This window comes from Pygocentrus nattereri, chromosome 8 (assembly GCF_015220715.1).
Source record: "Pygocentrus nattereri isolate fPygNat1 chromosome 8, fPygNat1.pri, whole genome shotgun sequence".
NCBI classification, from domain to species: Eukaryota; Metazoa; Chordata; class Actinopteri; order Characiformes; family Serrasalmidae; genus Pygocentrus; species Pygocentrus nattereri.
The window spans coordinates 11,857,919-11,881,693 of record NC_051218.1 but is presented as its reverse complement, the minus strand read 5'-3'; the positions used below and the strand labels follow the sequence as shown (position 1 = coordinate 11,881,693).

The 23,775-nt window shown below is 40.2% G+C and overlaps 1 protein-coding gene across 7 annotated transcripts in view; it reads right to left on the bottom strand.

The window, feature by feature from the left end:
- atp8a1 (ATPase phospholipid transporting 8A1) overlaps positions 1-23,775 on the bottom strand; it is a 162,860-nt gene that overhangs the window by 87,207 nt on the left and 51,878 nt on the right. For 3 of the 7 annotated variants that reach the window (XM_017690149.2, XM_017690148.2, XM_017690160.2), the window contains 6 exons: positions 22,879-23,044; positions 22,500-22,505; positions 18,434-18,561; positions 16,385-16,462; positions 14,542-14,630; positions 4,044-4,088 (listed from right to left, as the gene is read on the bottom strand). In XM_017690149.2, coding sequence (XP_017545638.1) covers positions 4,044-4,088; positions 14,542-14,630; positions 16,385-16,462; positions 18,434-18,561; positions 22,500-22,505; positions 22,879-23,044 — 512 coding nt within the window. The remainder of the gene's footprint in view (positions 1-4,043; positions 4,089-14,541; positions 14,631-16,384; positions 16,463-18,433; positions 18,562-22,499; positions 22,506-22,878; positions 23,045-23,775) is intronic. The other 4 variants (XM_017690154.2, XM_017690152.2, XM_017690156.2 and 1 more) reach the window with 3 other exon arrangements.

The window sequence follows — 23,775 nt, the reverse complement described above, 5'->3', positions numbered from 1 at the left end:
CCCAGAGAGGATCTATCATCAGTTCAGTATTGGACTAAAAATGTTTATCTATAAAACAAAAAACATTTTTTTAAGTTTACCAATGGTCATAAGTTTAAGTGTTCAAATACTGTTTGGAGTGACTTTATACACAGATCTATGCAAGAAAGAAAGATTAAAAGTACCAGCAATTGGACAGAATGAGAGACAGGATGGCAAATCAAATCCATCACGGTTAAAAGATCACATTGTAACCCTGCGCCTACACCAGCAGAATCCAATTTCCTGTCTCTCATTGCCTCTTGAGCAGGATGTATACAGAAATATTCTGCTCTCACCCACACCTTATAAAAATTCTCAAGGCACACACACATACAGAGTACTCAAGGGCATAAGCTGAACTTGCTAGCATCATCACAGACTAATTAAAAGACCCAAGTGTTCTGCATGCAGCGGATAGTTAAACAGCTTCAAAGGCCAGGAAAGCATGCTTTACCATCGCAGCCAGTGCAGCACATTCACTTACACCACCACACAAACATACAGTAACTAATAACAACATCAGTCATACAGTCTCACAAACATAAGATCCTCAGCATTAATTCAACTCCTACAGTATCCAGCTTGTATCCATATATATATTATTATATGTCATTTTGACACTATTATAGTGCTATATCATAAAAAAGTTTCTCTTTGGAGACTATTCTGCCTTATAACACCCTGCATGCAGCTCTCTGCCATTATTAATAAAATAGGACTTACGACAAAATCATAAATAATAACTCCGGCATCAGGCAACACATTTGTAACCATTTTATGTTATAACTTTCAGTGATGTAGCTTCAAGAGGAATTAAGCACTGTACACATCTGGTTCCTTTCACCACCGCTGTTAACGGTTATGATTTAAGAAGCTTCTCTAGAATGAGGCATTTGATGTCAAACAACACTGAATCACTCTGTTAATATCTTAATGATTGCAACACGGAGACATTTTGAAAACATAGTTGAATTCCCTTTTAAATACACTGGAGATTTTGCTGTATATTACTATTATACAGATATAAACAACTATCAGTCTCCTAAGCCTCATTTGACAGCAGAATATACAGCAGACCACAGCTGCTGGATGCTTATGCGACTGTAGTGAATTGTAATGTGACAGAGCTCTGTTCTATTTTACATGCAGGACGACAGAGCCTCTTGTTCTGGTCTGGAGAGAACAGTGTTATTGTTATTGAATCTGCAGAGTGACTCAGAAAGCTGCACTGACCAGCCCATGATCACGCTATTGACCATCTGCAGCCAAACAGGGCAGCCGTCGCCACGGAAACAGACCCTGAGGATGTGGCTATCAGACCTTGATGGCCTCAAGTCTGCTCACCCAGTTATGAGATTAACACAATCTGCCTCAGTAATATACACACAGGTCAATACACTATTGTACTGCATAAGCTATGGTACAACTGGACACGGACACACACACACACACACACACACACACACTAAAATCTAGTTTTACAAAGTGTGTAAAAATTTAAAATTGGATCACTGTTACGCCCCTCGGTTTCTTCCAAGGGTCTCTCATTTATCACTTTTTGTGGAAACCATTAACGGGGTTTTCAAATATTTCACGGAATTTATGTCAATTTCAGGCAAGACTTCTAAGGAAAATGCAAATAAATCAGAGCTTCTATCAGCTACCATTTTGTCCAAACAAGGATGACAACACACTAGTGTACAGCATGAGGCGAGAGTCTTGCTCACCATCTGTGGCTTTTACAATGAACTTTTATCAGCTCTAGGTAGCTTTGACAGCCTTCTGTCAACTGTATGTTGCTGTAGGCCTAAGAGTTCAGAGATGCAAAGTAGAGTGGGCAGTGGCTTATTTAATGAGGACTGAAGCCACTGCCCCACTTTGCAGTCACCCACCGAATCTCTGCAAACACCACCAGGACAAACAGTTCTTAGAGGACTAGTGCTAAGCACAAGACTCTCATTCCAGATACTTCAACACCATCACTATTATATGCATTTCTCCTTTATTGATAAACCAAGCAAAATTTTTTAAAATAATATTTAGCCAGGTTTTAAATGAACCTCTAGGTTTTGAATGTGCATTTTCAAAACTCAAACAGAAAACCCTTTAAAATCAATGATCAGAGCTAGGCTTCTGGATGCATGCTATCAGAGTAAAATGAGCAGGGATTGCGAAGGGCTTATGTTATGCACACACTCAAAGAACTGGACTGGACAAATAAATTCTAAGTTCTAGGGGTTGTGATTTTTGGGGCTTACTTTATTACAGAGTTAACATAGCAGGCATCGAAAAACTTCTAAAACTGATCTATGCAGAGCTCTGTATCCACTTTTGAGAACTCCATATACTAATAATCAAACTTGAGTCTTGGCTGAGAATGAAATGAAATGCATTTATACACGACTAGTATGCATGTAAGCTGTGTATGGTGCACACTAACATACAAACAAGGCACATATTCAAGAACTCCTTATTTTGCTGTACTAAAAATCGATCGTATCGAATTTAGTTTTGTATATTGTTACTCCCTAACCAAACATGCACATACATGCACACTATGTATACTGTATCAGCCACAGAATGTCAAGCCACTGCAGAAGATTCCATTCAGCCCCACTGACAGCAGAGTGTTTCAGTGGGTGATGTGGATAACAGCAGTAAAACCAGGATGAGGAGATGTGTCTGAGGAGAAGAGTGATGTCCCTCCATCCCCCCTGAGACGCACACACGCTCACACTCTCATGCTCATGTTCCTCTGCTACACATTAGCACTGACATGAAGTGTGAATTCCGCCCTGGGACTCAGCACAGCTGAGAGCAGAGGGAATTCTTCCAAGCTCTTAACACACAGCCTGCTTGTCAGCTTCTACTGCTTTGGATGAGGCTGGATTTTCAACCCCCACAAACGGCTGTTAATGTAGTTTCTTCTCCTTTTGTTCAACGAACATAACCAAAGGGACATTTACGGCACTGTGTTTCTTCATGTTTAGAAGCAGTCTGGTGATCTATTTACTGGTATATAATCATGAAGAAATAAAACAAACAAAGAAACAAAATGAGTTAGCAATGTATTGTCAGAATGTCTTCAGGATGTTAAGGGGCATTCTGAGCACAAAGACAAAAACCCAAAACCACAGTACTACTCTGCTTTCACTGCAGTGGGCATACAGTGGCCACTTCTCTCCTTTATGGATCCACACTTTATGTGGATGTGTGCTTTTATTCTTAAATGGTTATTATGGGAAATATACTGAAGTGTTGCATTGTAGTGACTAAAACCTCTACAACAGAAATGGTTTTCCCTCTTTTCCCCAGTGTATTCACTCATGCCAAGACGTTTGGTGTCCTGTAAATACACCCCCAAAACGTCCTTCAATTCTCTCAAACCAAATCCAGTCCTTCATACCTCCAGTGCTAAACCATACAATCAACATCAGACATCAGTCATGTCTTGGTTGATCAACTTCCTTGTTATTCCCTACCACTCCTTCTAAAGCACTAAAAATCACTTGGGTAAGCCAAAACAAACCCCTACCTAATATTAATGAGAAATCTCGGACAATTACCACCAAACGTATTTCCCTTAGACTAGTGCCACTCCCACCTGAAGGTGCTTGTTTACTCTTCTTTGTGTTTGAGTCACTGGAGGAAACATCTGATACTTCATGAAAGTGAGAATCAGAGGGAAGGTACTGAACTCTCACCTGAGTTTTTATTATTTATTATTATTTATTAATTGCATTTGGAAATGAACTGGGAGGAAAAAGTATGACAAACACTCATCAGCATTTAATAAGAAAAATCCATTCAGGCCTTTTCTACACCACTGAGATCTTTGAAGCAGGGATAAATCATTTCAGATCAGTTCTGAAACAGCTCTGTGTGAAACCATGCCACCGAAGTCCACTGAAGAACAGAGTTACACCACAAGCACAGAGCATTTCAACACATTCCCCACAGAGCACCACAGCAAGAACACAAGACAGAAGCAGAAGCACAGAGTCACCCACAATGATGCTTACCCGTCCTCTTCTGCAAAACTACCATCCTCCACTTCAGATGAGTGACTGTTGGGTGAAGTAAAAATAGTTACAGACAAAGTACAGAACTGTAAGTGCCAAGTTTACTGAGCATTTCTGCCAGGACAATGATTGTATCTACATTTTACACATTGTATTATGAACAGGATCAAACTTTAAGGACATATTATATACTGTATGTAAAAGAATGATGATTTATGACTTATCCCAGCAGAAATACTGACAAAACCTGGTCTTTGTTGCTTGCGTGTTGACTCCCCAACACAGCAAAAGCAGGGATTCAGGAAATGTGGGTAGTCTTTAGGGTGAAGCATTCTGTGTATCTAACAGCTGCTTATGTAAGTAAGGGAGCCACCACTCACGATGTGGTTCTTTTTCAAGAGTAAAGTGGAAGCATATTTGATGATAGACAAGGAGCATGTAAAAGCACTGCTGGACTAGAACAACCAGTAAATTAGCAGCCTTCCACATCTAAAACCAGCTGAAATGAATGCAGGCAGGAAATAACGCATAACATGTGTTACACTCTCTTCTTACAAGACATCTTTCTGTAACAAGGAGACTTATTTATTTTGGTCAAACCTAGTTTTGACCAAAATAACATTCTCTGTTTTCAAATGTAAAAGGTGTTCAGTTTTCATTGTCTACACCAGGAGTTCAGTATGTTTAACAGCACGGACTGAGCCACAGTTATGACAGTTTAGATCAGGCATGTCAAACTGGAGACTTTCCAGGCCAAAATGCTGTGGGTACCCTCATCTAACACTCTGAATTCAGTTCATGAAGGCCATGCTAATTAGCTGATGAGCTAAATCAGTTGTGTCTAATGAGGTAGCAAGCTGCAATCTGTACCAAAGTGTGAGAACTGTGGTGAAATCTAAGCTTTCATGAAGCACTGAATCATTTCCTAAAGAATCATAATCGAATCAGTGTGAGATGAGTCAGCCTTAGTTGCTGCATGTTATTTTTGCATCTTCAGTGGGGTCCACACATGGCAGTGAGAGCATGGCGGGGGCTTGGGTAAGCGTAATGCGAGTGGACACTGGCCTGACCGAGTGTTTAAGAGACCAGACACGGGCCCTGTTATGTCTTATTTAGGTGAGGGGGAAGAGATGCAGCTTTGATGTTATGAGACATGAAAGACTCAGCCAGTAGGGGAGGAACAGGACGGCACGAGGAAACACACCGAGGCGCAATCACTTTTTTTCTGCGTCACAGTTTTTGATGTCCCGTTCGCTCATGTAACATGGGTGTTTGTTCAGAATGTGGCAATAAATCGGCTCCACTCAATTTCAGGACGGTGAAAGAGGAAAAAGAGAACATGACGGGGACAAAGCACTAATATTTGTTTGTGTGTGACACTTATCTCTTGCCCTCTTATTGTACATTTTAAACCTTGATCATATCTCCATAGGATAAACAATATTAATTATATACTGGTTTTATAACTATTCTAAAATATTTCTGACCATGTTCTTTTCACCACCTGCCTGAAGCAAAGTGTTATTTACTGTGCTAAAAAAGGCAGACTAGTTATACAGTGTTTATTTCAGGGGAAAACACCACATTTAACCCAATATAGGACAAAACGAACCTGCAGGCATTTCAGACTGACACCTTTTAAACCCACCAAACAAAACAACGCTTCAGCTTTTTCTATTCTAATACAGTGAACAAAGCCTTTTACACAACACAAAGTCAATATCAATCATTTTCAGTTCCCAGTGACATTGTGGTGGTTCAGTCAAAAATGTATCTAATAAAAATCTATATTATCTTTTTACTCCAAATGTAACTGATTTACCAAGACCACGATCCGTCCAAAATTTGCTTCTTTACCAGCGAGCTCTACGCAAACTGCATACATAAACCATCACACACTTCACTTAAACCAAGTTGCACTGTAATTTCAAACAGACTTGGTGATGTACTATAAACTATATAATTGGCTTTCATCCATCCATCCATCCATGTACCTATTCATCTATGTATCCATCCATCCATCCATTAGTATGTCATTGTCACACAGGCACGTCTATTTGATTAGTTTAACAACACTAATACCAGACAGGTATGTCTGGGTTAATAGGAAGACTGGTTGACTTCTTGAACCATTATTTTACATTTACATTTATAAAAGATATTTTACAATGCTTTATAAAAAAAAAAAAAAACAATAACTTTTTTAAACAATACAGAGACCACAGAATGGACAAAAACACTCTCCCACATAGGTAAGTAAAACAAATGACATTACACTAATACTGTATCACCGGACCTCAAAAAGCCTCATGAGATCGTCGAATATAGCATCGCAGCTTCCCTTTAAAGTGCAAAAACTCCAGTGAAGTCTGAGCAATGCTGAGGCAGGGGATGTGTGGGTGCAGCTGCACATTCTCACACAACACAGCACAAACAAGGAACAAAAGCACCACGAACAACACTGAAGATGTCGCCAAGGGAGAAATCTCTCTGTCTCTCTCTCTCTATAATTGGCACACAGTCACATCAGGTCGTGCTTGGGTGGATAAAGCGGGGCACGCTGCACAGATGAGGCAGTGTTATTGGCTAATGTGCCAGGCCACACATCCTAATGTGTTTCTAATTAGTCTAAATCAAACATTCAGTGCACAGAAGGCCATACCACCACTAACAGATAAAGAAAAAGAGAAATCTTGTTTTGGGAAAAGAGAAGAGTTCACCAATCTCTAAAAAGCTCAACACCCATTCAACAGTCGAGCTTGTTATTTTTGTTATTAAATTATTGGATTACAATAACTACTAGACAATAGCTGGTAATTAACTGGCACCCCCCTACTCTGAGCACTGCCACTGAAATTTCATAATTTCTGTATAATTCTTTGAGATGTGAACCAGGACACTCCAGGAAACTTACCAACCACACACACACACACACACACACACACAAACACACACACACACACACACACACACACACACACACACACACACACACACACACACACATTTTAGGCCAAAACCTTGTCTCAAAATTCTTCTCTTAATGAGCAGCTATTCACTAAATGAATCTTAACACCTTAAATGGCCACAGCCCATTGGCAGGCCCAAGGGTTTTACTATACACTTCTATGACATAAAAATAACTCCGGCAGTTTACATCAAGGTCCCTGTAGTTACAGGATAACAAGCCATCATATGTACAGTCCTGGGATTTTAAGGGATTAATAACAGCATTATATTGTCCTATTCGAATAAAATGTCACCAAATAAAAACCCCTTATATCATAATGGGTTTTTAATGGGTTATTTATTTCTTTGTGGTGTCCTGGAAAAAGCAGAAATCTAGAGAACTAGAGAAAACCTACAGACAAATTTCGGGAAAAAAAAGCCACAAGGATTAGCCACAAAGATTCTCACGCAATGTCTCTCAGAGACAGCACACGTCACATTTAGTCAAATTAATTAACATTTTCACCCACAGGGATTCTCTTCATTAATTACTGCTCTATATAATCAGCTGTACGTGAGAACATGTGTATGTGTGAGTGTCTGAGTGTGCATGGGATGTACCACGTCACTTCTTCCGTTGGTGTGAGGAGTGCTATGAAGGTTAATGTGGTAAACGGTCTGTAATCTTCTAATGTTTTATAAAATCTAGAGGTTTGAGTGAGGCATTAGATAAGGAAGTTTACACTAGGCTTCTGTGCTTAGCCTTGTAAGCTGCAGAACATTCTAAACTCGTGTTCTAAAAGCAGCGCAGCTTCTGAGAACCAAAGTGTCTTAAGCTGCTGGTAAGACAATTAGAAGAAGGATTGGGACTGGATGGACAAGGGCAAAGAAAGCTGCTTGTTTAAGCTCAGTCTGTCGTGGAATTTTTCACTTTGCAAACGCTTAAAAGTTTACAGAAAACCAAGACATTTAACAGAACACATTGAGTTTATTCCCAGTTTATTAGAAATACCAAGCTTATATGAAGTTTCTAAGTATAAACTCTTGTACTTCTGCTGCTACACTGTACTACTGCACAGCCACCCTCTATCACATCCATCAATGGGAAAGGACCACCATGCAACCAACCTCTGACCAGGTATTATTTAGGTAGTGGACCACTCTGACATGTATGTGGTAGTGGTATGGTAGTGTATGTTGTTGCAGGCACAACAGTGTGGCTGGAGCTTTTTCCACAAACATTTTTTGTTGGGTATCTCCAAGGTCACCAGTTATCTTATGAAAGTCCCTTTTCTTCAATGTATGGGGTAAAAGGGGGACTAAATAATTTTGCACCAACAGATGGGCTACAGTCAAAAACCTTATATCTATAAACAGGGCCAGAGTGGGGCTTGCTTTAATAGAGAGAGTAACATAATGCAAATCAACCCACCCAAAACTCTAAGCTAACTTTACTAAAAGATCATTTACCAGGGAAACGCTACTTAAGCTCTGTTCAGTTTAAATAATATATCGCTGCTGTTGGAAGAAAACCTTGTATGTCTATTTTTTTTCAGTTTTTGACATAATTTGAATATGCCTGTTGTCCTTTACATTGTCTGTAAATTTCATGATGAATGTACCAAAAAATTGACCCAGAATGATTCGGAAAGAAGTCTGGTTCCATTGACTTATAGTACATTAAAACTGAAGTAGGCTTTTTCCTTCTCCTGTAAAGTTACCAATGTGGAGATACAAGGTTTTTTTCCGACAACAGCGATACGTTTCTAAGGTGTGGTCATTTTCATCATCTTCACTTCCTATATTTATTTGCTATCATAATATTTATTTTGCTAATCATAACCAAGTTAGCCAGCTAGCTATAGATGGCAAACTAGAGAAAGCTTTTATCTTAAATATGACAATCATGACAGTTACTACACTACGAATGAATGCTAGCTAGCCTAGTTCCTGTAAGCATTAGTCTTTGCCTACCTGCCTGAATATATATTTCTTTGCTATAATTTTTTATTTGCCCTTTCATGACCCGATTCGCCAAATCCCAATAACAAAATCTTGCACATTTGATTATAAAATGTGTTTGATTTTCATTTAATAACATACATTTAACTTGCAACGGAACGCATATAACTGGCTCATCACATTTGATTTATCAGTCTACTCAGGTTTTGGCAGAGCTCAGTGACACTGACATTAATAACTAATCATCACTTTGATTTCTCAGTCTATTCAGGCTTTAGAAGGAACTTCAGCATTTGTCAAAATTTCTGTATTCTATGTTTACATTCCCTGTTTATATACAAACGGATAGAACAAAACTAATCCCATTTACCTCCTTTTTTTCCGAGTATCCAACTGCCCACATGTCCGGCTGGACACTGAAGGACGACTGACTGCCGAGCCCCCCTGCTACCCACTTCAGACCAGCTGCCCACGCCTACCACCAACCACCTTGGATGAGCTGCCCACCCTACCCTGATGTTCTCATAGACTCCTAGATATTCCTAATATCAATATTACTGCTGTTAATATTAGTAGTATAATCACTTGTAGGTAGTTTGACCAGAGGAGGATGGGTCCCCCCTGGTGAGCCTGGTTCCTCCCAAGGTTTCTTCCTCAGTTCTGAGGGAGTTTTTCCTTGCCACTGTTGCCCCTGGCTTGCCCACTGGGGGGTTTCTGTACATTCTGTACATTCTTTCAGTCCTGTGGAAACTTTGTCTTTTCTGAAATCCTGTAAAGCTGCTTTGTGACAACATCCGTTGTAAAAAGCGCTATACAAATAAATTTGATTTGATTTGATTTGATATATACGTAGATACTCCCAATACTTGTATTCATTTACATTGCAACCTTATCTTCATATGGTGAATGTACCAAAACTGCTATACTGGTAAGCAATGTTAAAAATAATCACTTAGCAGAAAACTGCCTGTTGTGCAAACCAGCACAGGTTCAAACCTTTGCACTGAAGTTGAACAGGCTAATCTCTTTGTACGATACTTACCAATTTGCCAATAACAGGAAATCAGTTTGAGAAATTAGACGTAAATTGCTACAAATACAGAACTAGACGTAAATGTTTGCAGTTGGTCTTCACATTATTATATTTATATAAGTTGGTTTTAAATGTGTTAACCCAGAGTGACTGTTTCAAAAATGTTACTAACCCAGCAGGAATTCTCCTGACCCTATTGATTACCCACACTGGTGTGGTCAACAATGCGCACCTAAGCAGCAAGTCCTTCTGATAAATGGCCGATGATTTTAAATAGGAATCAAATTCACCTAATAAACTGGTAACTCAATGTACAATATTGTTCAGCCTACAAATTGATGCGTTTTTAGATATGGAGGGGACTGGAGGAAGAGTCAATTAGGTAGAGTTAGGAAGAGTTATATTCATAAAGCTAAAACATGCATGAAGCCCAGCTAAAGTAAGACAGAAAAAGTCTTCTACACTGGATGCTTCTTTTTACACTGGCTCCTGAGAATCTGATATTCTCTCTAATTACCCACATCTGTTTTTTTTTCCTTAAGGAAGCCAAATCTAGGCCAGTGCTTACATCTTTATGCCCCAAATATGATACTGAGCTTGAGAAGCATAACTGCTATTAACCTACTGTTCTTCCTCTCCTTCTGGAGGCGCAGGGAAGAGTGAAGGGGGTATAGAAAACGAGCCAAGGGAAGCCTGCATCAAAGAGCTGCTGCTCATTTGAAGCTGATAAAAAAGGAGAGCATCAATATTTATGAAGGAGGCTCAGCAGCTGCCTGTTTAGCTTGAGTGTGTTGCAAATACATGTATTAGACATTAAACCACTGGCGCAATAGAAATATTAGAAGTGCACACATGTACGCGCACACAAACACACACGCACACATAGACACACACATAGACACACACACACACACACACAAAGCAGTGCTTGCAGAAAGCATGGGTCAGGCTACTGCACCTGTGCAATTCTGGCCAGTATGCCAATCCAATTCCTCAATTTCAACTTAGCAAGTGAATCTGCCACTGTCAGCCTTTTAAATGAGAATGAAGTCTGTCATAAACTGGTGTTAATGGCTTGGAACTGCTATCGTAAGCTAAAATTGGAGGACCACTAAAAATATAAAAGGCCAGCAAAGGCTATCCTGTCTGAGGAAACTAGCCAAGTTGAAAGTTGACAGTGATGCTTGACAGTGATCACTTATACTGAGTTTGTCTCAACTTTCACTGGTTGGTATGGTAATCCTAATCAACTAATCAACCTAAGATGGCAAGACTGGATGACAATTTTATAGAGTGTTGAACTATAAAGTCAATGTGAATCCAAAATCATAACACATTTTTTCTGTACTATGACATTTCTAAGTGAAACACTAACAGGAAGAGTCTCTGAGTTGGTTGAGCTTGTTCTCTCAATGACAGGTAAGGTGTAGGGAGGTGAAGGCTAAACATGATACTGTTTAACATTATTTTATCCAGCTGGTTGTGCAAGGTGATGGAATCAAAATTCAGAAGACATTTTAAAGGTATTAAAATGTCATTCAAATTTGATGGAAGATTACAGAATAAGAATGTTGTCCTTAAAATCATGGTATGATAAATTATGCTTAATGTGACTTCAATAAGACAATAACTAACAAAGTAAAATATTCCATTTCAAGTCCAGGTTTGATTGCCTTCTACTTTAGTAACTGACAGGTAAGACAGGTCTACAGGTTGAAGGACGCCAAAAGAAGCCATTATAAGAATGTCTCAAAAACTGAACACAAAATATTGTCCAGTTGAAGCTTGTCAGTTTTTTATAACTGATTATTTTTTCTAAACATGGTTGATTTTTTTCTTTTTGAGAAAACAGTCACCAGGCCTCAACATCTATGGGAACAGTTTAAAAGGGAAAAGGCAAAACATACAGTGCTATGTGACAACCCTCTCTGGGCTCTGTAGGAGAGCTGTGATTCTCAGATTCTAACAAAACTCCAAAAACTGAGGCAATCTGACTTCCAAAAAAAAGAACAGAGATGAACAACGCAATCTGAGGAATATGACAGACAGACAAGCCATCATATCTAATGAAATAAAAACACTTCTTGCCAGCAAATTCAGATATTGAACCTTGCTCTACCTATGGCCGTAACTGTACTGAAATCATGGTCATGCTGTATGTAGAATGCTCAATGTGAGAGCATTCAGCTGCAGTACTCCACAAAATACAGTGGAGTGCCACTCAGCCCCTCTCTAATTCATGCTCTTCTAATTGCCACGTAATGAGATTGACAGTAGGCTGCACTGCTGCTGGAGCTGCTGTTGGATCTTTTCTGATAGTGTTCTCCACTCTTTCCACTCCTTCTGCGCAACAGGTATCAGCACAAAGCAAAATTGAGAAAGCACACCAACTTCAAATACAAAAGGACATCAGGATAATCACTGCAGGGTTGGTTAATGTAGTCATGATCTGACTTACTAAAGCAGTTGACACACTAAATGTCTTGTTGCTGTGTCACTGAGTAAACAAGCCTGTGAGTGGTTAAAGGGGATTTCCTCATATTTTTCAGAATTTCTGCATAATTCAGTGGTTGAGACATAAACAAAGTCATTCAGAGTGGTTTGATGTGAACCGGGTCATTGTAGTGAAACATACCGACTCTGATTTCTTTACAACAGTGGTGACAGGAACTAGGGGTAGCAACGTCTACTTAAAAAGGTCAGTGAACCTACAATTAGCTTCTGAGCTTTATATGTAACATCAGTAATTGTAAAGTAGCGATAAATAATGAAAAATAAGCTTTCACTTTCTGTTACTACGTTGTTCAATTGCTAGTAGTGTTACTAGAACGACTCCGCCTTACAATGTCCTGCATTTAAAAAATATGTTTTAGGCCAAAATCGTTTGGTAAAACTATGACAAAACGTCTAGGGCCACATTTTTATAACTATTACATACAATAACCTTCTGTGATGTAGCTTTTAGAGGAATTAAATGCTTCTCACATCTGGCTGGCATCACTAACATTGTGAACAATTCTAACTCAGATAGTTTCTCAAGAGTGGAGCATTTCACATGAACATTTTGTTGTGATTTTGTTTACATCTTGATTAAACTGCGCAGAAATTTAGAAAAGTAGGTTTAACTCCCCTTTAAGGCATTTGGTGTTCTTAATAGCAATGAAGTGTAAGTTCCGTTGGCATTTATCAAATAGTTCTATGAAACCAACAGACTTAATAGGCTCAGTCTCAACTTTTTTTTTTTTTTTTTTTTTTTTTTTTTAACTGAAATGGCATGAAACAACATCTGTGCTTAAAGCTGAATAAATCTGGCTCACAGATTGGGTGGAGTTATTTAACATCATGCATTAACATCATGCATCACCTATCTGTGTGCTGTGCTTCAAGAACAACCCAAAATAGCTTCTGTGTGTGTGCGCAAGTGTGTGTGTGTGTGTGTGTGTGTGTGTATCTGGTCCAAAAATCCAATAAAGACAGCGCCCTGGCCCTTGTGTGACCTCTGTGATCACTTGGTTTCTACAATAAACAGCACCTCTGGGATGGAGTGCTAAGTGAAGAGGAAAACATCACATCAACTGAGAACATCACTGTGAAATAAAAGACATCATATGTCCTGTTTTTCCATCTGTCTCGTGCTGTGCACAGTGATCAACATTTTCACACTCATTCACACCATTAGCTACAGAACTTAGGAAATCATCCTTTCTCTCTCTCCCTCTCTCTCTCCCTCCCTCCCTCCCTCCCTCCCTCTCTCTCTCCCTCCCTCTCTCCCTCACTCTCTCTCTCCCTCCCTCCCTCTCTCCCTCCCTCCCTCCCTCCCTCTCTCCCTCCCTCCCTCTCTCCCTCCCTCCCTCCCTCCCTCTCTCCCTCCCTCCCTCTCTCCCTCCCTCCCTCTCTCTCTCCCTCCCTCTCTCCCCTCCTCTCTCCCCCCTCTCTCCCTCCCTCTCTCCCCCCCTCTCTCCCTCCCTCTCCCCTCCCTCTCCCCTCCCCTCTCTCCCCCCCTCTCTCCCCCTCCTCTCTCCCCCCCTCTCTCCCCCCCTTTCTCCCTCCCTCTCTCCCCCCCTCTCTCCCCCCCTCTCTCCCTCCCTCTCCCCTCCCCTCTCTCCCTCCCTCTCCCCTCCCCTCTCTCCCCCCCTCTCTCTCATACATAGATACACACAGCTGCGGATGTCTCATAGGCCAGGCATAAAACACAACTGTGCCTAATGCAGCACGTCCCTCATGGCCCCTCCCATCCAATCACAGATCAGGAGCCAGAAGCTGGTCTCACTTTTACAGAGACAACGAAGCCCTGAGCCAAAAAACCCACAAAAAACACATAATCCAATGTTCTCAAATGCAGATCTGCAGAACGAAGGGGTGTGTATGTGCGTGTGTGTTATTTATAGTACACTGTTAGCTATGCACAGGGAGGCAGAGAAGCAGCTGATAATGAGGGAACCCAGGACAAGACAGCCACTATAATAGGCAGACTATACCAATAATGAAGATGGTGCAATGCGTGTGTGAGTGTGTATGTGTGTGAGTGTGTGTGTAAAATGGAAGGATCCTCACCCGTAGGCTATGCCAGCTATGGTGCACTTCTTAAACTGCATCACATTACAGGTCAGTGTTCCTGTCTTGTCTGAAAAGATGTACTTCACCTGTAGGCAAGAACAGGGGCATAATTAGAAAAGAGAGAGCAGTCCCTGATGCCTGGAAAAAACATTTTTCAAGGAGAATTCCACATTTCTAAATGTCTGCATAATTAAATGGTTGGGATGTAAACAGTCATTCAGTGTGTTCTGATGGGAAATGCTCCATGCTAGAGAAACTGAACAGAATTGTTCACAGTGGTGGTTTACAGGCTATCTGAAACATTGTTTTAAGACTCTTTTGTGATAAGATTTGGCCTTAAACAATTAACAAGCTATTTACCATTACACATAAAACTGTATATCCAAAAAGTCAGATGACACATATAGCTTCACTGGTAGTTTGGGACAGTAAATAAAATTGCTATATTTGCGTTGCAGACATTGTGACTCCTGGTTCCCATCACCACCACTGTAAAGGATTCTGAGTTTTTACAATGAACCATTTCACATCAAATCACTCTGAGTGACTTTAAAACTTCAACCACTAAATTATTTAAAAATTAGCTGGAATTTCCATTTAAGTATTCTCATATGGCCACTTTTGTTTCTTCACTAGCTATAAGAAATTTCCTTTGTCCCTGTCTGATCCCACCTTGACCTCTCTCGATCTGGTTGTTCTCCATTGGAGCTCCGGGAGTGCGCAAGACACCCACGCATGCATCAAAGTTCTGAGACATATTCATTTATTTTGGAATGGAAGCTTTTTATACACAGACATGGCTGACAGTTGGTCAGTACAGATATAAACAAGATTTCTAAGAATAACATGCAGATGATGTGTGAAAGAGACAGGAAACCATAGCTGAACATGATAGCTGTACTTGCAGGTCAAAACATGCTGTCCTGACACACAGACAAATGATGCTTAATTTAATGAACTTGGTATGATTGTAAAACAGCGTTGCACAAAAATATTCTCCTTTTAGGAGAATCCACTGAATAGCCTGGTGTCCAAAACTGAGAAGACATGCGGCACAAAATTCAACTTGATGCAATATGTCTGAAATTAACATCCAGTTTGCGAAGGCTGTAGCTGGAGAGGGAACTGATCCAACATCAGGTGCCAATATCGGGCCAACATCAACAGAAAATGCTAGATCGGAAATCAGGAGGGGAAAAATAAATCCTGTAATTAATCTCACTGTGTGATGTGACATTGTTGGTAGTGTTTTTTGTCCTCTGGTGTAATTGACTGCTTGAATAGTTTGAGCATGACCACTTACTTTTAGATGATCATCTAGACACTAGAATCGTAAAAGAAGTGGTATCATGCCATTTCTAGATATAGCACATTGCCTATAACACCAACTACTAACTGCACTATGTTTATGAGGTGGAGGATTTAAGAGAGACAATGCAAGTTCAATGAAGAGATAGCAGATAGAAAGTCAACACCATAGGAGGTGGCAGACGAACTCTGGAAGAGTTCTGAAATTAAGCTGTTTTTTTGGGTTTTTTTTAATGGTAAATATTCTTTCAGCTTGTCTCTGCAGCCAGTGTCTCTAGCCTCAATGATTGCTACCATTGATAAAGGCAGTTTCCCCAAGAACTCATTTTTGATACACAACCGAAAATTTAAACAGGGTTTTAAAAAGCAGAAAAAAAATCATGCAAAACTTAAACTGGAATATGTAAAATCAGCAGAATATATCCTAGCTGTCCCTGCAGCATAGCACAAAAGGCTAGCACATGTAGCCCTGTCTAAATCTATATGCATTTTGCATTTATTTCTTGTGTGTGAACATGCATTCATGTAGTACCTGGCCCAGCTCTTCATTCAGGTTGGATGTTCGAGCCATGGCTGGAGTATTGGTAGCTTCATATAGCATATCAGTGTCCTGAAATCATTTAATAGAAACATGTTTAGACTTGGATCAAACTACAGCCAACTATTCTCACCTTCTGCTGTTCAAAGCAAAAACAAACAATAAGAAGAATGGAGTCACACACCCACAGGTCAAAATGTTCTGGTGAAAACCTAAAAATGCACACAGAGGCTGCTCTGTGTGTCAAGATGGCACTGCCCCAAATCCAATTTTGTCTTCTTTAAATGGGTTATTTTGAAAAAGCTCTGCTTTTATTTTTATTCTGAAGCTTTCTTAGATCAGAGATGGAGGTTAGGATGTTCAGAAGAAGCAGACTCATTGGACGAGAGATCCCACTGTGGATTTAAAGGATTTAAGATATATTGCATAACACAGTTCAGGTCCTGTACACACTTGACATTACAGTGGATGCTATATCCAGATGATGTGACATACCATGACCCAGTGTAAAGGCCTACTGACACCAAAAACTACTTTTCCAGCAAAAAAAAATATATATATATAATAAAATAGATGTGAAAATATATATATATAAAAATTGTATAAATTTATAAAAATAATAAAATAGATGTGATTTTAACACAATGAAGTCCAAGGTGCAAGGTGATTTTAACACAATGAAGAACAAGAAAAAAATGGATTCCTTGAGTAGCGACAATTTAAAAACAATCATTTATCTGACTAAACACACACTCTGTGCGTGTACTGGGTATAAACATTCTACAGAAAAAATTGGGCATGAACGCAAGACACACAAAAACAGTCACAACACTGTAGTAAGTTACACTTCACCAGCCTTTCATTTATGATCTGCAACAAACCTTCCTTAACCTGTACATTTTTATAGTTAGCACGTTGCTTGTATAAGCTATCAACAACTCTGGGAAGAACCTCAAAAGATATAGGTAGATGCGTGATATGTGCCTGAGTTTGTGTAAATATAGATATATTCATATATTCAAAAGCTAGCACATTAGATCAGGAACATGTTTTACAAGGTAACTCTGGCTTGGGAAGCGAAATCAGGAGAGGGGATGTGAGAGGGGGCTTCACACCAGCATCATGATGCACATATACTCGGACTGCAAAAATAATTCTGCACTCTAATTGGTCAGCCAGATTTTTAACGAATCTGTACAGGGCAGAAAATCAAGATGGGTAGCATTAAAAATTTTACACAGAGACAGTTTCAGGCTCCATGTGAAAGAAAGATTTAATACATGCACATTCACTATCAAAACCTGACATGCATTTTATCAGCTCCGCTTACTATGTAGGCGCACTTGGTAGTTCTACAATTACAGACTGTAGTCCATCTGTTTCTCTGCATACTTTCTTAGCCCCCTTTTACCCTGTTCTTCAGTGGTCATGACCTCCATGGACCCTCACAGAGCAGGTACCATTTGGGTTGTGGATCTGATGGTGGTGTTAAGTGTGTGTTGAGTTGTAGCTCATCTGCTGAAGTTCTTGTCCTTCATCAGTTGTCATAAAACACTGCCCACAGGAAGCTGTTGGCTGGATATTTTTGGTTGGTGGACTATTCTCAGTCCAGCAGTGACACTGAGGTATTTAAGAACTCCAGCAACACTGCTGTGTCTGATCCACTCATACCAGCGCAACACATAGTAAGACACCGCCACCACATCAGTATTACTGCAGTGCTGAGAATGATTCAACACCCAAATAGTACCTGCTCTACAAGGGTTCATGGGGGTCCTGATCACTGAAGAACAGGCTAAAAGGGGGCCAACAAAGCATGCAGAGAAACAGCCTACAGTCTGTAATTGTAGAACTACAAAGTGCACCTATATGGAGCTGATAAAATGGACAGTGAGCATAGAAACAAGGAGGTGGTCACAATGTTATGACTGATCAGTGTATATGGATGCATTGTGTGTCACTGAAATAAGCACTATGGCAAACAGGATCACTGAACTGAGGGATGTTTATTATTTTAACATGTACTCATGACTTCACACTCACCCAGTTGATGAAGTAGGCCTGGATGAATTTGATCACCTCCAACGTCACCAGCAGGCTGATGGGAATCAGGTTGTTGAAGAGGATGATAAAGGTGAGGAAGTTCAGGCCAAAGTTAGCCGCACCACCATCTGCCCCAACGTAGAGAGCAAGGGGTGAAGAAAGAAGTACAGAGGAAAAGGGGCAATAAACAAGACAAAGTTAGTACAGAAAATGTCCAGGAAATGTGTGTGTAGGAGGGGAGGGGAAAAAAAAGCAATAATGCCAGAAGCTCACCCCATCTAATGAGCAACGTTTCCACAACGTTCTGCTTGTGTGGCACAGAGAACGCTGTGCAAATGCTGGGCCATTAGCTGAGATTTCACATCGCTTCCACCCCACCTCTCCCATCAGCCTCTAGTCACTGGATTTACATCCCCTCCAATTAGCGCCCCCGTAATTCAGTTAGCCGAGCCACAGCCCACTTCCAAACCCAATCAATGACGACATTGCAGCAGCCTGGGCAAAACAAGCATGATTCCAAGCAATTCCACAAAGTACTGAAGTGAAAAGGACCAAAAACTTGTCCCACCTTAAATCCACCCATGAACGGAATGGAGACAGGAGTGCAAAGAGCAAATAAAATAACAAGAGGCTGCACTGACACGTCACAGCTCACACAGAAACTGAACGTGAGTATAATGAGCTTCATCTGTTCCAGTCCCGCTCTATCAGAGCAGATAGGAGAGGGAGCCCTTCCCCATGACAGAAAAAAAAACACATTCAGGAATGGACACTAGGCCAAAAGGTGGGCGATGATGGAGACTACTGCTAGGGAGGCAGACTCCAAACACAGTGAGAGAAAGAGAGAAAGAGAGAGAGAGAGCGACAGAGAGCGAGAAAGAGTGAAAAAGAGCAAGAGATTATCGCAAGGGGGGGGGGGGGGGGGGGGGTGGGGGTATGATCAATTTGGATGTTTCAGTGCAAAGGAGGGGGACTCTGTCCAAAGCCCATTTCCCTTTTCAGGAGGGGTGAAAAGAGAGTGGCAACATTTACAGTCCCTACAGGGGATAAGAGACACCAAATGTAGACTAAAATCTGAAAATATAATTACTATGACTGTATAAAAGACTATACAACTATGAATGCCTGCAATGTTTTCATTTATTTATTTATTTTATTGTTACAACCCACCTCACACTCTGACTTTGTTAGGACTGAGTGCAGATCCACAAATCCATAAATATGGGATAACTAAGAGCCCAGGCACAAATTACCTGATCTCAACAAATGCAGAATGTTGACATTGTTGAGGAAGATACAAAGAACCTTAGTGTCCAGATGTTCATTGCGCAAAAGACAATGTAGCTGTACAAGCCCACTGTACTAAATGCTTTGCAACCAAAGGCACAGCACTGTTGCCTACTAAAGCAGATTTCCCTGATTATGGGTTAGACATACTTTGCCCCAAAATCTGATTTATTAAACAAATAAACTGATGAATGTACACAGACAACAGACAGACAGCTGATCTAGCTCAGTTACGCTTGCTAGATTAGCTTTCGTTTGGTCATTATCTTTCTTTTGGTAAGTTTCTCTCTCTCAAACTCAGAGAGACTGCAGGAGAACACAGTTACGCTAAAGCTGTGTGGGCGGGAAAAACTACATCAGTCATATGAGCAGTTAGGATACTGCTTGCATACATGTGACTCAACATTGAGACTGCCCAGCTTACTTGGTAAGTAGAGAATTTTAGCAAATAAGTCATTTAAGGGACCTTAGAAAGGTACTCTCAAGACATACTTTAATCATGTATATTGTGTGCAAGATTAACCCACTCAGAATGAAAACACAGATTTAAGTTCCCCAGGGCTTGAAATGAATTACATTTTTGGGCACTGCTCTAAGATAAAGACTAGTGATTTGTTTGAAAGAGCACAGCTGACCCAAAGGAGCACCAGCTTGGACCCACTTGCACCATGGGTTTTAGTGAGGAGCTAACAAATGCACTGTAGGGTCAGCATTTCTCAACTTTCCTACAAAAATTACATTGGTTTGTTAGGACACACCCTGGGACAAATATCATGGAGCAAGACTGATGACAGGTATATTGCAGGGGTCAAAGTTAAATGAATAATTCATGATGAATAACTGCTCACCCTGCTGCTGCAAGAGGTAAGTCCTCTACTGTAAATGCAGAGTGAATATCCACAATTTCAGCATCCTGTGCACTTTCATCTTCACTCAAAGAAAAAAGTGATTTCTATAGCAAGTGAATGTTGCAAACTTTCTACAAAGCAACTTAATGTATTTTTTTACCATCTCTAAATGTGTCATGACTGTGCTGTTTCTTCTATTATCTTGCATTATGTCATCACTGAGAACATTACGCCATGTCTTCTATGACTGTAAATGACTATAAATAATAATTTCAAAGTGAGTAAATGGTTATATCAGTATCAATGCCACCCCTCTCTTTTTTGTTCAGCATGCTGGGAAGAAACAGCATTAGACAGAGTCTCACTCCTTTAAAGGAATACAATCAATCTCCAAATGAAGGCTTGAATTATGACTGCACCGTTCCCTTCCAAGAAAGCTTTGATCTATGACCACTATATTACTAGGCTATTGAGTTGACTTCATAAAGCAAAGCAGCAAATCTGAAAGGCAGAGCAATACTCAGGAAGTTGTGCAGAGTGAGTGATTCTTCCTCTCACTCATACCATCCCCCATGGATTAGCAGGGAACAGTGCAGGTCATAAAACTAGCCACAATCGATTTGGACACAAACAACTTTCTTTTTATACAGGCCCAGAAAAATAAGGAGTAATGAATGTGGTGACGCTTTAATCAATTTGCACACAGTGTGTGGATTATGGTGACAAGTCTATCAGGCATCATTCGTTTAAACTAGATGTCAGCCTACTGTCTTTTAAAGCCTTAAACGTACCATTGTGTTTGCACAGCTCCCAGATTGGAGCGATTCTACCAAGTCAGGCAGCAGCGGTGAAACAAAAGACAGCCTGGTACACAGCAGGAGCAGCAACAGCAGGAGGAAGAGGAGGAAGAGGCGGAAGAGCAGGACGAGGCATTTAGAAAATGTCACTGCTTGTCCCTCAGGCTCCTTTGCTAAGTAGGAAAAGATGTATCATGACTACTCTTACAAAAGGCCCTCTGAGTGCTGCTTACTCCTCTACCCCATGAAAGAGAGAGAGTAAGTGTGACGGGCAGAGAGAGAAAGGAAAAAAAGAATATACAGGTGAGAGAAAGAGAAATAAAAAGAAAAAAGACAGACAGAAAGAAAGAAAAGAGAAAGAGGGAATGGGAGAAAAGGGGAAGAGAGAAAGAGAGAAATATAAAAGGAGGGGGGAGGGTATAAGGTGAGAGAAAGAAAGAGAAAAGTAAAGATAAAGAGAAAGAGGAGAGGGGTATATGCAGCAGGAGATAAAGAAGATATGAAAAACAAAGATGAGAGAGAAGAGAGACAAAGAGAGAAAGGAGTGAAGAAAAGAGAGAGAAAAAGAAAAATTAGGAAAGAGGTGAGAGAAAGATAAATAGTATAGAGAAGACAGGTGTAGGTGAGGGAGAGCGAAAGGGGAGGGGAGAGAGGGATAGAGAGAGGGAAAAGGAGAGGAAAGAAAGAGATGGTGAGGACAGAAAGATAAAGAAAGTGAAGAGAAAGAGAGAGAATGGGTGTAGGAGAGAGATGGAGGGGAAAAGAGAATGAAAAAGAAAAAGAGAGAGCGTGTGTGCGTGCATACATCTGTTGTGTTTAATTGATTGTGAAAAAGGAAAAGGACCAGCAATAGGCTGAGGCCAAACACTTGCAAAGAGCTTAATGCGTCACCGGGATGGTGATAGAAGGGTAAACATGGATCAGATCAGGCACTATGAGGGTCTATACAGTCACAGAGCTGGAGGGCAAAAACCTATCACTGGATCCCTGGTGTGTGCCGTCTTCTGCAATCACCCTCACAAAGTAGGGCAACCGCATAACGGCCTGGGTTTGCTCAGCAAAGTCTGAGCCTCAGCTAGGGATTAGTAAGGAGGGCTGATTCACGCATGGCCAGGGCTTTTAAATGGTTGTTACCTGGAGCTGTTAAAAAAAAACAAAAACAAAATAAAAATAAAAAACACGACAACAACAAAGAAAAAAACAAACAAACCAAACAGAACGTTAGAAAGGAAACATATAACAAAAACTTCAGCAGCGTTGTGATACTCAACCATTTCCACATTCAAAACAAGTGAATGCATGTAAACAGATTCTTTATCTTATGGGGAAATACAACATTTCCCCTTTTCTAAAGACAAATGTTCACTTGTGTTGCCAATGCATATTTGTTACATATAGCGAACACAAAGAAAACACTGACATTAATGCAGGTAAATAAAAGGCAACAAATGATCAAGCAGACAAAGACAGGTGGGCGGTACAGTACAATTAATATGACCAGTAGGACCCTTACAGTTGAGGTCCATGTACCAGGCGTCATTGCCGTACTGGTACTTCCAGATGGTCTGCCCTATGGAGCACACCAGTGAGATGGCCAGCAGGCAGCCAAACAGAACCAGGATCTGAAAATTAGTGATGCGTTCCACGTTGGACAGCTTCAAAGGAGGTCGTGTAGAGTTCTGCAGGAGACATATATTTGTGAAAGCTTTAATAAAGTGTGAACGCTGCTCATGCATGGACAGGGACTGGCTGGTCAAAAAAAACAGTATAAGGCTTTAACTCTTAGAAGTCACAGTCATCGCTGGCCATTAAAAAGCATGCTGAAATTTGATATTATTTTTTGTTTGTAGCTCATTGAAATGAGGAGAATTGCAGATTCTAAAGTGAGGATTCTGAACTTTCAATTATTATTATGTGTGTTCGTAATTAGAAAAGAAGGAAATTTATTGTAATTTCAGTTTTGGTTTTGTGGACCAAAGTATTTTCTTCACACTTGGTTTTGATGGGTAAGATTAGTACATTTTGTCAAATCTTAATGATGCTTTTTGATTTTTGGTGAAATTAATAAACAAATGTTTGAAAGAAAGAAAGCAGGTAAACACAGACAACCTTAGAATTAATTATGTAATCATTAGGGCTGTGATCGTTGGAAAAACTGTTAATAACACTGTAATGCAATAAATTATTATTATACATGCCACCTACTTTTTTTTAAAATGCCATTAACACATTTTGACCCTTCAAACCACTAATAATATTCTAAGCTGAAGCCTAGCTGCTTGCATGCTGTCTGCTGATTGTAGCACTCTCTGTCAAATGTATCATTTAAAAAGAGTTTTAAAGCAATGTTTTCAGCACTTCCAGCAGATTATGCTGAACAGTGCTCAAGGGAGACCAATGGATAAACCAG